The sequence below is a fragment of the Alosa pseudoharengus genome, unplaced genomic scaffold (genome assembly GCF_046254945.1).
Source record: "Alosa pseudoharengus isolate Yale_2024_CS ecotype anadromous, Long Island Sound unplaced genomic scaffold, YU_APseudo_1.1 YU_APseudo_1.1_scf_15, whole genome shotgun sequence".
Classification (NCBI taxonomy): Eukaryota; Metazoa; Chordata; class Actinopteri; order Clupeiformes; family Clupeidae; genus Alosa; species Alosa pseudoharengus.
The window spans coordinates 26,403,028-26,416,404 of NW_027468620.1; the positions used below are offsets into that span (position 1 = coordinate 26,403,028).

General features: G+C 40.9%; 1 protein-coding gene across 1 annotated transcript; it reads right to left on the minus strand.

Annotated features, from left to right (window-relative positions):
* Positions 1–307: 307 nt before the first annotated feature.
* On the minus strand, positions 308–12,174 carry tsnax (translin-associated factor X). Its single transcript, XM_076286059.1, has 6 exons — positions 11,941–12,174; positions 11,612–11,722; positions 11,191–11,305; positions 10,974–11,104; positions 2,371–2,492; positions 308–1,033 (listed from the first exon to the last, which is right to left on the minus strand). Exons 1-6 carry the CDS (start codon positions 11,954–11,956, stop codon positions 653–655), a joined length of 876 nt encoding a protein of 291 aa, XP_076142174.1. The 5' UTR covers positions 11,957–12,174; the 3' UTR covers positions 308–652.
* Between the last annotated feature and the right edge of the window lie 1,203 nt (positions 12,175–13,377).

Below are 13,377 nucleotides of genomic sequence, written 5' to 3' on the forward strand. Positions count from 1 at the left end.
TAGAGGGATAGGTAGGGCATCCGGGTAGCGCCACTCTCCTGGGTGGACTGGTATGTGTGGTACTCACAACATGCCAACGGCCAAGCACGTACGTCCCTGTCAAGTCAGGCGTACCCCATGGCAACAACTGGAACAGTCGAGGACAATGGAAGCGCCTACCTGAGATTATCGGCAAGAGATAAAGAATGTAGAAAAATAAACAGGACAGAAATACACATGTAAACTAGAAAAATAAACTTTTTTTTCCCTCTTACATACTTCCACAAATACCTTAGTACCCTCAAAGAAAAAAAAAAACAGTACACAGTTTGTAACAAAAAATGTTTAATTAAAAAGTCATATACATTGAAGATATCAATGCTGCATTTCAATGCAAATATGTAAACCAATAAATTGAACACGACATAAATCACATTTACATCATTATGAAATAGCAGTTTGCAACAAGCAAACAATATGCTTTTCAACAAAGCCAACAAAATGTCCACATCTAACTGGAGATTGCATCCAGCTTGTAGAGACTCCACACCCCCAAACGAAATAACTACAAAAAACAACACATGGCTCGACATAGGGAAAACATGCATGAATGCTCATCCCATGCAGAACGTAACGAATTAGCATGAGAAGGGAAGCACAGGCCGACTCTCTGTTAAGCCATGCCTTCATCTTGGTCCAGGAGCACGGCGCGGCTGGAGAAGACGTCAGCCAGCATGTGCTTGGGGATCTCGGAGCCGCGCACTCGAAGGGTATAGCAGGCGTCCTCCACCTTGGCCAGGCTCTGTCGGAGTGTGTGCAGCTTCTTGGACACCTCGTAAGGGCCTGTGTTGCCGATGTAGGCGAAGCCATCGTGAACCTCGCGCAGGAAGCCGCCCAGCTGGAAGGGTGTGTCCATGTCGCCGTTGCCCACGCTGCTGATGCACATACGCATCAGCTCGCCCGTGAGGTCGGCCACACCCAGCAGGTAGTCCGTGGGGGTCACCTGGAAGGTCAGCACGGCCGGCTCCTGCCGCACGGTCATGACCTGGTCACTCTGAGAGAGAAGAAAGAGAACAAAGGATGGAGAAAGGTTTGTGTTGAATTGCAAAAAATTATTGAAAAAGTCATTGTGATGATGAGTTTACAAAACAACAGAAATTGGAAGTACTAACAATAAACTAAGTACATTTTATTTAACACATTTAAAATCAAAACGCTTTACAACATAAAACAAAGAGAAAAGTTTGACAGCTTCTATTCTCCACTTGGGATTACACAATTTATGCACACATTTACACTGTAAAGTACTGTCCGCCAGCCACAGTTAAACATTTGCTGATAGATAACAATATAAATGTGTTTTAAATTTAAATACAATAACAGATGACACATCTGAGGTCACTTCAGAGATCATTTTAAAGTTTTGGTGGGGTGGTGGCAAAGGCATTCTTTTGTAAAACCTTCTTTAAATTTGTACATAATGAAAATCTTTATTAAAATTATATTATAAGACAAATGAAAGATATTCTCACTGGTTCTAATTATTATGCAATGCAAAAAAAAACATGTCTATAGAGGCCCGGAAGGGTCACAACTGTGATATTATTTCGATCTACTTTGCAATACTTTTGTATTCTCTTGTGATATTTTTATAAATGTAACTGTTTCATCATTTCAACGCAACAGTTGCAACTTCAAATGAAAGTCATAGAGAAATCTGCCTTGAGATTACATCTATACCACATAACCAAAACAAACAACAACAAAAAAGATGTTGGTGCCCCCGTTAAAGTAAGCACGTAGAATCCAAAAATATACCCCAAGCTGTTTGGCTTGGAGCCTAACGGCAGTTCTCCTCAGAAAATTGTGCCAGTGCACCGTGCAGTAGCTCATCGTCTCTCGCTCAAAATAGAAAACAGAGATAGCCATTCTTTCCCATCTGATAAGCAGGGTGCAAGTGCTTTAAAAAACGTAGTCACTTTATTTCGGAAGTAAACAGACAAAGAGACAGACAGGGGAAGGAGAGAGAGACTGTGCAAAAAAGGTTATGTACATGTAATACTGGATGAAGCTCAATAAATATACAGGCATGGAGGAGAATAACAGAAAGAAACCGGAAGAGCATGTGTGGGTGAGAAACAGACAGCAATGAATAATACAAAGAACAAAATTGATGCAGAGGGACAACTTCATTAATGACTAAACTCAGGAAGACAGAAGAGCGTAGATCTTCATGCAGTGGCCAAGTTCATCCTGCACACATTACCTGAATATTATTATCCTACTATATATTATTGCTAAACTGCTGAAGCAAATATGAGGCTTTAAGTTCAGCCACTGACACAGGAGTTCTACGTTGTGTTACGTGGTAGACCACTACGGGAGGAATACCTTGGCATCTTCCTTCTCGCCCCTCATGAACACCAGCCTTGCATTGATCTCCTCCAGACTGATGAGGGTGCGATGTCTTATGAAGTGCTGGAAAGATACGGCCTCCACATACTCCTGAATACCTGGAAAGGATGTGAATACGATACCTGAATACACAGCTCACAACACATATTTATGATTATGGTATTTAGCAGACGCTTTTGTCCAAAGCGACACACAAATAACCACAACACAAAGTTAAATTTAACAGTAAACAATTTAAACATTTGGTAAGACTACATTAAGGAGATTAGTAATAATAAACAATATCAATTCAATCAATAGCCTAATGAAAATAAATAAATACTATAATATACAAACCATAACGCATAAGAATACAGCCTGTAGCTTATTTGAATTGAAAGAAAGTATTGTTAAATATTCCAGTTTTTTCTACTTGAAACTTTCTGAAGACACAAAGACCATATGAACTTGATTTGAGAAGCAGAAAGAAGCAGAAATATCTTCTTCAAGAAAGATCTGAGGAAGATGAAACGAAATGCTACAGCTTTCTATCATGCCACATGGCAAAAGATTTCTTGTGCAAACCACCACATTAGACCGAAGTCAATATTTCCTTGCGCAATACCCAAATAACTAGAAAGACTACAAGTCTGTGGTTGACTTTTAACAGCTGCAATTAACATCAAAGGCAAACTTCAGCTAATACAGTTTACACAAGAGTAAAACATTCACCCATTCACTCACTGTCTGCCTTTATGCTCAATGAATTTGAGAGACCAAACAGCAACAACAATCTCATGCTGCTGTTGACTTCAAAGCTATATACATATGAGCCTTGGGTTCGGTTCTCCTAACAGGAAAAGTGATAAGATTATCAAAGAGGATACAGAGGCATCCTTCAGCACACGCATCTCTTTGGAGGTTTACTTAACCAAACACACATCTATCCAAACAAGATTCACATTCCTACGGAGGGTCATTAAACAGGGATGACTAGAAAGGGATCATATGAGCTTATTTTATAACCTTGCATACAAAACAGGGCTATGGTTATATTAATGCTTTGGGTCACCAACAACCTAGAGGTACAATACAGACTCATAACCTTTTTTGACAATTTGAGCAAATAGCTCCTTGCAGTCTGTATTTTTAGTGTGTGCAATAAAAAAGACTGGTGCTTGTACACAGCCCTGGCCCTGTAAATGGAAAAGTAAAATGAAGTGACAGGTATTTGGCAGATACTTGCATCCAAAGCAACATGGACAACATGGACAGGGGATACTGGAATCAAATCAACCAATAGTCAGGTGGTAACTCTAATGCTGCTCCAGCTCACCCAATGAATCATAGCGGTAAGAACCAACTGACCAAGCCATAAACAATCCCAGGAGCATGGACAGGAATATGAATAACCTCCTTTAGGTATCCTAAAATGAAAGCCTTTATAGGGACACTATAACATTCATCATGGCAACTTTATTGGTGCTTATCCAACTTGCGTTATCACTCTTAAACAAACTTACTCTAACACTAGTTTAAAACCGGAAAAATAAGAATATTTTGGACTCAACTCACAGTGTTAAACTCTTGTCATTTGCAAGACACAGATACCACCAAGCAAGCTATAATCCTCTCAATACCACCTCTGTCCCCTAACAAGATTTATCTTTTCAAATTATCAGCCACCATGCCAGTAGAAGATATTCCACTTATATGTGGAATGAAGGATTAGTTCTTTCCCCCTCACCCTAGTCTTCCATGAACAGATCGGCTAATCATATCTCTTTCCTTCTCTCTGGAGAGGTTACATTTGGTGCGTGCGGAAACGTGATCAGCAAGCAGTCCTGTCCACCACACACACAGGGTCCCTGATGCCAACATTCAGGCTGGGCACTGATAAAGTCAGCTGTCATTATGCTGTTGGCGCCTGGCATTGCTTGGCTGGTTAAATAGAAAAGTCCTAAAAGGAGCTCCTGCCAAATGCTGACCACCAGTTGACCTCTATGTCCTGTCGACCCAACTGTCACAGCAATTCTTTTTGTGCTTGCTATCTGAACAATGGCTCTCAACACTCTCTATTTCCAATGGCTGATGGTGTTGTGTTTGGTCCAGACACGCAACTCATTGCTGGATTGCTGTGTCCTTAGCATAGCTTCACGCCATTATTCAGGTTGACTGATTTGAGGCCTAGAAAGTAAAATAGGTACAACATCATGTTAAAATGTCCCTCAAGAAGACATTGACTGTTACAGAACTGCTCCCAATCTGCAACACTAAGCCAGGTAGTTTCCAAGGCAGCCTCAGTTGTGAAAGTAATTGTGGTGAATAATTACTTGACAAAAACACAGCAGACTTCGGCAGGATTCCAGATATCCAAGATTCAGGCTTTACTTTACAATAACGCGCGTCAAGGGAGAATACAGCTTTTAGCTCGGAAGCATCGACTACAATTCTAAAGACTACCGGAAGAGACTGGCCTTTTATGCTCAATTTGCAAAGGTGTGGTTCAAGTGGTGGTCATAGGTACGACATCCTGTGATTGGCTTTCTCTTCCCGCCGTTCCAGTCAGCCACACCCAGAGACACCTACACACACCTACTTGCTATTAACATATTAGGCAGGCTCCTCAGGTAGAAATGTTATACAGGATGTTCTAAACATTCTTACACTTAAATCATTGTACTCCTTGTACTGAGACTATAAAAATGATACCAAACATGAATACATTTAAAGTTAATAACACAAACATATAATTCAGCTAAAGTTTAACCTAGGGTCTTTGACTAACCAAAGACAGAACAAAGGAGTTTGTGGACAGATGGTAGAAGCAAATGGTGCCCAGCCAGTGGGGAGCATTTTACAACTACATCTGCATTGAATCTGCATCTAGTCTGGGGCAAGAAAATGACACATAAAAAATAATTCCCATCAGTTGCATAAAGCAATATTCATAATACACATCATTCATATGTTAAGGGCTCTATGGGAACAAGAGGAAGCAGAGCAAGGCCAAAATAAAGCTTGTTCTGCTAAATACCCAAAGCATAGCAATTATAGCGATTACAAAACAGTAAGTCACTTTGCCGTTTGCACAGAAGCACATTATAGCTACATGTAAAAGTAAACAGGGGTTACTATCTTACTAGGTCTGGACTACATAACTGATTTAGTCCCCACATACTAAGTAATAAGGATTTCACCCCACATTGTTAGGGGAACTGTAAAGTCACTTTAAAAATGACAAATGGTATGTATAAGATGAGTGTACCTTTCTCAAGGCAGCATAATGAATGAGGTACCATATTAATGCGTAGTACTAGCGAGCTTTTTTATTTGCTTGTCTGTCGGGTCAGCATTCATTCATCTGAAACGGCTCATCGTATAAAGTGCACAGCATGTCTGTTTTCAAGAACGTCCAATGATTACCCATGGTTGCCTGACCCTGCCAAGACCTGTCTGTTCAGTAAATATGGGTAAAAAACAAAAGTCGCACTCCATTGGATACCACTGGGCATGACTCATCACACCACCATCTTTCCTCAACCCTGAGATCAGCATGTCAGTCAGGTATTTAAATGTGGCAGCCAGGGATGGATTACTGCACGGGCCTACCGGGCCCAGGCCCAGGGGCCCAAGGGGTCAGGGGGCCCTGAAGCCCAAGCCATTGCATGGAATCATTGCCTCAATATCAACACATCAGGATGTACAGTAGGCTATGAATCTGATTGAATTAAAGTATTGGCCATCCCCAAAATGCACCAGAATACAGGAAATCACATCAAACAAATTAAACATTTTCTGGGGGAGGAAATCGAAAGCATGACAGAGAAAGAGGACACCAGGCTACTTCAAATGTTAGTGCCTTTCTAAAGAACGGATGCCAGCTAGCATAGCTGTGTTACAATAGCCTACATTCAGAATCAAGAAACTTAAAATCAGACATCTGGCAGTCTTTTTCAGTTGTGTGTGTCAAGTGCTCCTTTTGTGAGACAGAAGGCAAAACTGAATATCCCACCTGCATGTCTTGCGGGCGGGAGCGGGTCCTAATGTTATAGATGCGGGCAGGAGTGGGACTAAAAGTGGCACATTATTGCGGGAGAGAATGTTGCAGGGGCGGGTGGGCAGGCAGGCGTGCGTGCAGGCACGGGATTGAGAAATCCGTCCCTCGCAGACTTCTACAACAAACACCTGTAAACTAAAGAAAATTTATGCCACATTTAAAGTGAGTAGCTACCTGTAAAAAAAAAAAAAAGTGTTCTGTGAAAATGAAACTCATGAGTCAGAGATTTGATGACCGACTTGCTGCACAAAAAGAAAAAGCACCACACAGCTGAAGCAGCAACATCAAAAACGCCACATGAAAAACGTCACATGAACATGCATGCACATTTTCATGTGTTAAAACAGAACAGAACAAAAATGTGTTGACTGGGCTTATCTTGACCCAAAGAGTAAAAAAAAACCAGCAGTGTTTGAACCTGCAGTGATCACACTAAACCATAAAAAGTGGTTTATCGGCTGTCTGTTCAAAAACTCTTCAAAGCTTCCCATATCAGTGGCAATTATTGTCAAATTCAGCCCTGCAATATCCGTAATGGCCCGGTCACAAAAACAACACCATTAAACTAGCTGCCTTCCAACCGGGCTGTTTTTTTTATCAGCTTTCGTGTGAGAGGGTACACATAATAGGTCTCCCACACAATCTAATAAAGATGACAAAATCAAATACATTTAAAAAAAAAAAAATGACTGATAGGAAGTGCCATTGGTCACGTCGCAAGGGATGAATCAGTGAATTCCCTGGGACCATAATCTAAAAACCACTTCCCACCAGCTGGCTATCAGCTAAAACGCTTAGCCCCCTCCCTCCTTGATGGCTTCCTCAGAAACACAACAGACCTTGTGTCTCCACAGCAGAGTGCAGAAAAAAATGCTGATAGGGTATGAAGGGGACTTTATCTATAGTTGTTTCAGTCCCATTCTATCAGCTCTATGATGGATTTGCATGATGTATACGTGGAATGGGTGCTCTCAGAAAATGACTCCCATATCAGTTCATTATGAAAAAGAAAACAGAGGAGGGTTTGGTCCCCTTATGAGGGGGAAACGAGCCCAATCTGTGTGTTAATCATGTGAACCTGCTGGCTGCAAGAGCTTTAATGTAACAACTGCAACAACTTTTCAAGTATGATATACCAGCTAATTGCATTAAAACAAATTTGGTCCCTTTTATAATATGAAAAAAAAAACCTGGTGTGCAAAGATTGTATGTCCATTTACCCCCCTCACAGGCCCAACTGGAAATCGATAGATCAGCTATAAATGATTTCTCACTGAAATAGACTATGATCACAAATTGGGTATTGTGCATTTCTTCAAATGTTCTACGGATGTTTCTATCCTGAATAACCAGCAACAGTCATAGTGCAAGGGCCTATTTCAATGTTTCTGAGCTCGCAGTGCCATTTTCCCCCATCCCATTACACTGAAAAATCCCACAATTATTATTTGTAAATCAACTGCTTACTCTGCACTCCGAGCAGAAGCAATATGCCATGTCAGAATAAACTTTGAATTAGTCATGGTCTATCTGTGCAATACCTGCATGGCTAAAACATGTCTATTTAATTAAAAGAAATGGTAATCAGACATAGGAGCTCAAACTAACTTGCTAGCATACCTTTAACAGTCAAGAAGTAAAAGATGTTAAAAGTAACATATAATGAAAATGTCACTTTTTCAGTGACTTTACACATGTATTTAGGTCATTGGGATGGCTACCAAAGCAAAAACACTGAAATAACAAAACCTATGGGGTATACTACGAATCTCGATTAGTGGGTTAGCGAGGTATGTTGCGATCAAAGCCAGGGTATGCTGTGACTCGAAAGTGGATCTGTTTTAGCATTGCTATATCACCATGGTATCTTATGCTCGCAACTAAACCTGGTCGGGAGGAGGTTATGTGCAAATGGTGCGTTCATGGCACTTGGGAATGACGAGGACCGCCCCCGTGGCTACTTTGTTTTTCCCACAGCAAGTGTTCATGTGCTTTGCCGTTGGAATGTGTGACAAACACGGATGCCACAACAAAGGTTTAAACATACGCTCACTAATCCTAAACAAACAACTTTATTTGCTTAAAATATAGTGTAAGACGCTTGTGAAAGAAAGATGTGCAGCTTTCAAGTGACAAAAACGGCAAATTCCCAAGTTTACATTAAAACTGTTGGACATGAAAGGCCACATGGACTACAAACGAACTACAAAGTGACGACAAAAGTGATGACGAGCCCCTAGCTGGGCAACTCTGTTAGCAAAATCTAGCCTCAGTTTCCGACCTCTGACTCACTCATTACATGACGTGAATGATGCGGAATGATGATGTTTTCACTGGGAATTCTTTTTTTCCGATGCCCATGAACACTAGGAAAGTTATAGCTCAAATAGTGTAATCTACCGCCCACTGACCAATCAATTTTCTTGAAAAACGAAGTTCTCTCACGTGTAGGATTCTGTCATATATCTTACAGGTGGAGCTCCGCCTCTACAAACATTTTGGATCTCGAATGCGCTTTAATTGTGTTGTGCGTGCAAATATGCCACTATGGACGTGCATACCATACAACATCTGATGACAATTGATTTATTTGATGGTATAGGCTAGACACTAAAAATGACCGCAGTGTAGATTACACTATCGCTCATAAATGCGGAAGTAATTGTTTTTTAATATAGGCGGTCTTGTGCGTCTTCACGTTTCATGATTGGCCAACGTCGCCCAACACCGAGAACGTGCACAGATCAGAGCTGAAAGCCTAGTTTGACAAATATATCACATAACTGCTATCGTAGTATCACTTAACGTATACCCCCCGAGTCAAGGCTTTGTGAAGCCTCGATATGTCTACATAGCCTAGATATGTCTAACGTGCTTCGTAGTATACCCCACCAGTCATTTGTTTATGACCTGCCTAAGTCTGGTCTCTATTCAGTGAGATAAGAATGAGCAGTTCAGGATTCCTACCTTCATGAAATCAAGAAGGGGATCATTTTTAATAGATTAAACCATCTAAGTTTCATCTATCTGGACCCAGTCTCCGCTCACGACTGAAGAACGAAAGTGCGAAAATTTGTCCCACAAGCTTGGGACCTGTTACCAAAATATTGATGGAAAGCCATCATGCAATATGCTTGTGTTTGAAAAGGAACAGGCACATAAATAGGGCGGTCTGAACTGGGCTCTTCAGACAGGGTTGAAACGGTGATGTGGTGCTTCTTCCGTTTGGTATTTTAACCAAAGTTAAGTATGACACAGATGTTTTATCAAGACCTCACAGAGAATTTTAAATTGTGTGAAAAGGGGTAAAATACATTGATGTGATCTTTGAATGCAAAAGACGTTATAAACAATCAGTGCATAAATGGCCAACAAGACAAGGGAACCCATCACAAGTGTGGAGGGGGGATGAGTCCGGAACCCAGACACCACTTTTGAGTATTCTGAAGGTGTCGTGTAGCCTGGAAAAATTCAAACTCATTCACAAAGTGAATAGAGTCTGGTGACTCATGATTGGGATTCGTTTCCAACACTTGCATCGCAACTGGCACTAACTTTGAAATCATTGGTCCAGCCTTACCAATCACATTGATCAGAGATTCCGAATGTTACTTCCTATTTAACCTAAACTTTACAAACTGAAAATAAACAGTATCAACAGTCAGGAAACAATCTATATGGGTCTACCTTTGCTGTAAATAAATTTCAGCATTTTCCCAACTGCATTTTTTGATGTTTGCAGGTGTTGCTGCTACTGTTGATTGCATTAAGTTTCGGTTTCGTCTACCCCTCTCGTCACACTGATTGGCCTGACATTTTTCTTGTCTGAGGGAAACGGTTATGAACTATGGTGTTCCAGACTAGATCTTTCTGGAAGAAGATCTAGGTGGATGGGGAATGGCTATGTATTGTGGGCCTAATTCAACAAAAACAGATGACGGAAGGTGCCTGTTTGATAGCCGCAGTGAAATACTAACGAAGGCTGCTCTGTTGATGATGCTTCTTGTGCAAAGGATTGCTTTCTTGGTGATTTTGTTTTGTTGCTTTTGGTTGGGCATTTAGGCTAGTGTCAGCACGTTATACAAAAAAAGAAGCCTTGACCAATCCCAGGCGCAATCCGATGCATTTACATCTGCCGCCAACCAAAGTTGTTGTTGTGTCCCGCGTGTTGTGTAACATTTGATTGGCTTTCAGCTTATCCCTGAAAACAACTGTTTTAGCACAAAAATCTGTTCCACGCAATATGTGGTATCAAGTTCTAGGACATTTTTGGAGAATTTTCTACCAAAATCAAGGCATAGTATAAAGCACATGGTTAAAAAGCACTGATCTAACCAGTAACCCACCTGAATCCAAGTATTATCAGGGCAATTTCGGAACTTAGCACTCAAGAATCTCTGGTGCAAACCTTTCATCGTATGGTCTTCTACTAAGTAATCACAACCTGAACTCGGCATCGCTGCCATCATGACAACAGTGTAACAACAAATGCTGGTATTTTTACTGCGCAATGGAGGCAGGGGCTTGTGCACTCACTCACCAGGGGTGAAAGCTCTGTGGAACTGATACAAGTCCTCCCCTCTCAGCTCCTCCGCAATCTGCCCAATCTTCTGCCTCACACTGTCCAGCTTCCCATCAGCTTCTTCCAACACTTCCTCCACATTTGGAACACTGGAGATATTATAACATTTCCATTATTTATCAAATAAACATCCAACAAAGCGTGGATGGATATATGCAATATATTTTGTTTTTACCTGGTAACTCTGTGAAGCAAAAAAATAGTCCTCTTGCTTTCAATTGTGATGTCACGACTTATCTTGACCAGTCGCTCATACTTGTCATGTTTAGTGTCAAGCTCCTGCTGAAACGCTGACATGAAGAAGGAAACAAATGAGCCTACATGCGTAAGTGTTAAACTGAGTACAAAGATAAGACAAGACAACACCTGGCACCTTTTTAATCAGAACATTCTACACATTTTATGGTCAAACTATTCAAATCCCAGTGATTCTGTACCTCAACGCTCTTAATTGTCCCATAGTGTCTAGACATTATGGCGTGAACTCTTTGACGCCAATGAAGTTACGCAGTATGATTGGACAGGGATTAGGATTGGGAATCTCTGCTGAATAACCCAGTTTGACCTACCGCAAGGCAGGGCAACAGGGCCTTTACCTCTGAAAGAAGACAGCACAGCTGAAGATGGGTTTATGTTAGAAATTTCACGTTGATCGTTCTTCTGAATCTGTGTACCATCGGTTTTCTTTTTGCGGGGACATCCTTCCCCTGAGGAGAACAAAAGATTCCGTGATTCAGCTCAGTGCGACAACGGGCAAATACATTGAAATCTGTAATAGTATATTACATTGTAGCTATACGTCCATTGCTGTATGTAGCCTAAACATGCAATGCTGCAAGCAAGCCAACAAACACAAACGAGTGAGTGCATGTAGGAGATGTCCGTATGCGTCGTGAGTCTCGTGAAAAAGACACCGACAAATTACCTTCTCTTTTGCTCATGACTTAATTGTATCCTTGTTCCACTTGATAATAATAGACTTTCAATGCCTCCAACAACAAAATACAAATTTAAAAGACGACAACAACTCGGCGTGGGGTTCTTCGTTTGCTGTCGCCTACGTAACGTCAGTAGGCTATGGATGTGCATCGAGGCAATGTCTTACAGAAATATTGCTTCACACAGGGACTAATTTATTAATCAGGAAACTGAGGGGGGGGGGGTATGTTTTTGTAATAGTATATCGCACGTAAGAGTCGAAGAACGTCTATCTAATTTCCTATCTTCTTCAGCACTGGCATGTAAGACGGACACCTTTCATTTCTAGGACTTGCGCCATATAAATGCGTAAAGAGTAGCCTAGTGCATTTCGGGAAATGTATTTTGAATAGGCTACTCTTATCGGCAAACAAGCCACAAAAGTTGAGGCTTATCGAATAATCTTATTTACGGAATGACTGTTTAAATTTAAACGGTTAGATAGGCTACATAACTCCCACAGTATTTTATAATTTGAAAATGTGTGGCCTGCAGCTATAAAAGGTTAATGAGGGTTTCAACAAGTTAGGCATAATTTTAATTTTGCTCACGATATTATTTAAAAATAATGAATAAATAAATAAATGTATCATAGCATTGTGGTAGTTGATGAAGTTTACGTTCCTGCTAAATTTTCAGACAAACTAGAGAATAAAATTATTGGATTAGGTATTTCGATGTCTTCGTTGATAATTCGAGGCATAACCTCGAATAGTGTCATTTAATGGCTTTAAATAAACTATCGCTGGTCTGTAGACTAAAACATTTTGTAGTATGGTAAACGTCCCATGTTTTAGAGGGCGCATTCCCTCTTGATTACACATATCAGATTACTTTGCTTCTCCAGGAACCGTTCCACTGAGGAATTCTGCCAAATGTGTACGTGCCGCCCCGTGCCTCTTCATGGATCCCTGAATGAATGCCCGTCTGCGCAGTGCTGCACAAGACTCAAGAGGCTGGTGCGAGTTTTTAGTTAATCCACAGGGGGCGGTGATGGTACAGTATTTTATGTAGGTTTGCCCAATCGTGGAACATCACTACAGGTGTACAGCTATGCAACTGCTACAATGATTTTTCCTTTATCATAATGCATACACAACTTTTGAACGCTTAGGCCAGTTGGCCTATAGAAAGCGAATGGCATAAATGTTAAGGTGCTGGGATAATGGAAATTGCATATTAGAATGGATAAATGTCCAAACGTCCCTGTACACTTAGACCTAACAGGTCTGAAAGATAAAATCATCTTCAACAGTAGCCTAGGCTACGTGCTTCCTTTTCTATATTCTGTTGTGGGGTTGTTAGATCTGAAAAAGAGTTAGTCTATTTTACGTCAAGGGCTTGCAAATTACTGCACTCCTGTGTCCAGATTTGTGAATGTAGC

Excerpts from the sequence above, each read along its gene's own strand:
- tsnax (XM_076286059.1), bottom strand. Across the intron at positions 11,306-11,611 it reads TGTGCTGTCTTCTTTCAGAG|CGTTTCAGCAGGAGCTTGAC; the intron begins GTAAAGGCCCTG and ends TCTTCATGTCAG. Across the intron at positions 11,105-11,190 it reads TTGCTTCACAGAGTTACCAG|TGTTCCAAATGTGGAGGAAG; the intron begins GTAAAAACAAAA and ends TAATATCTCCAG.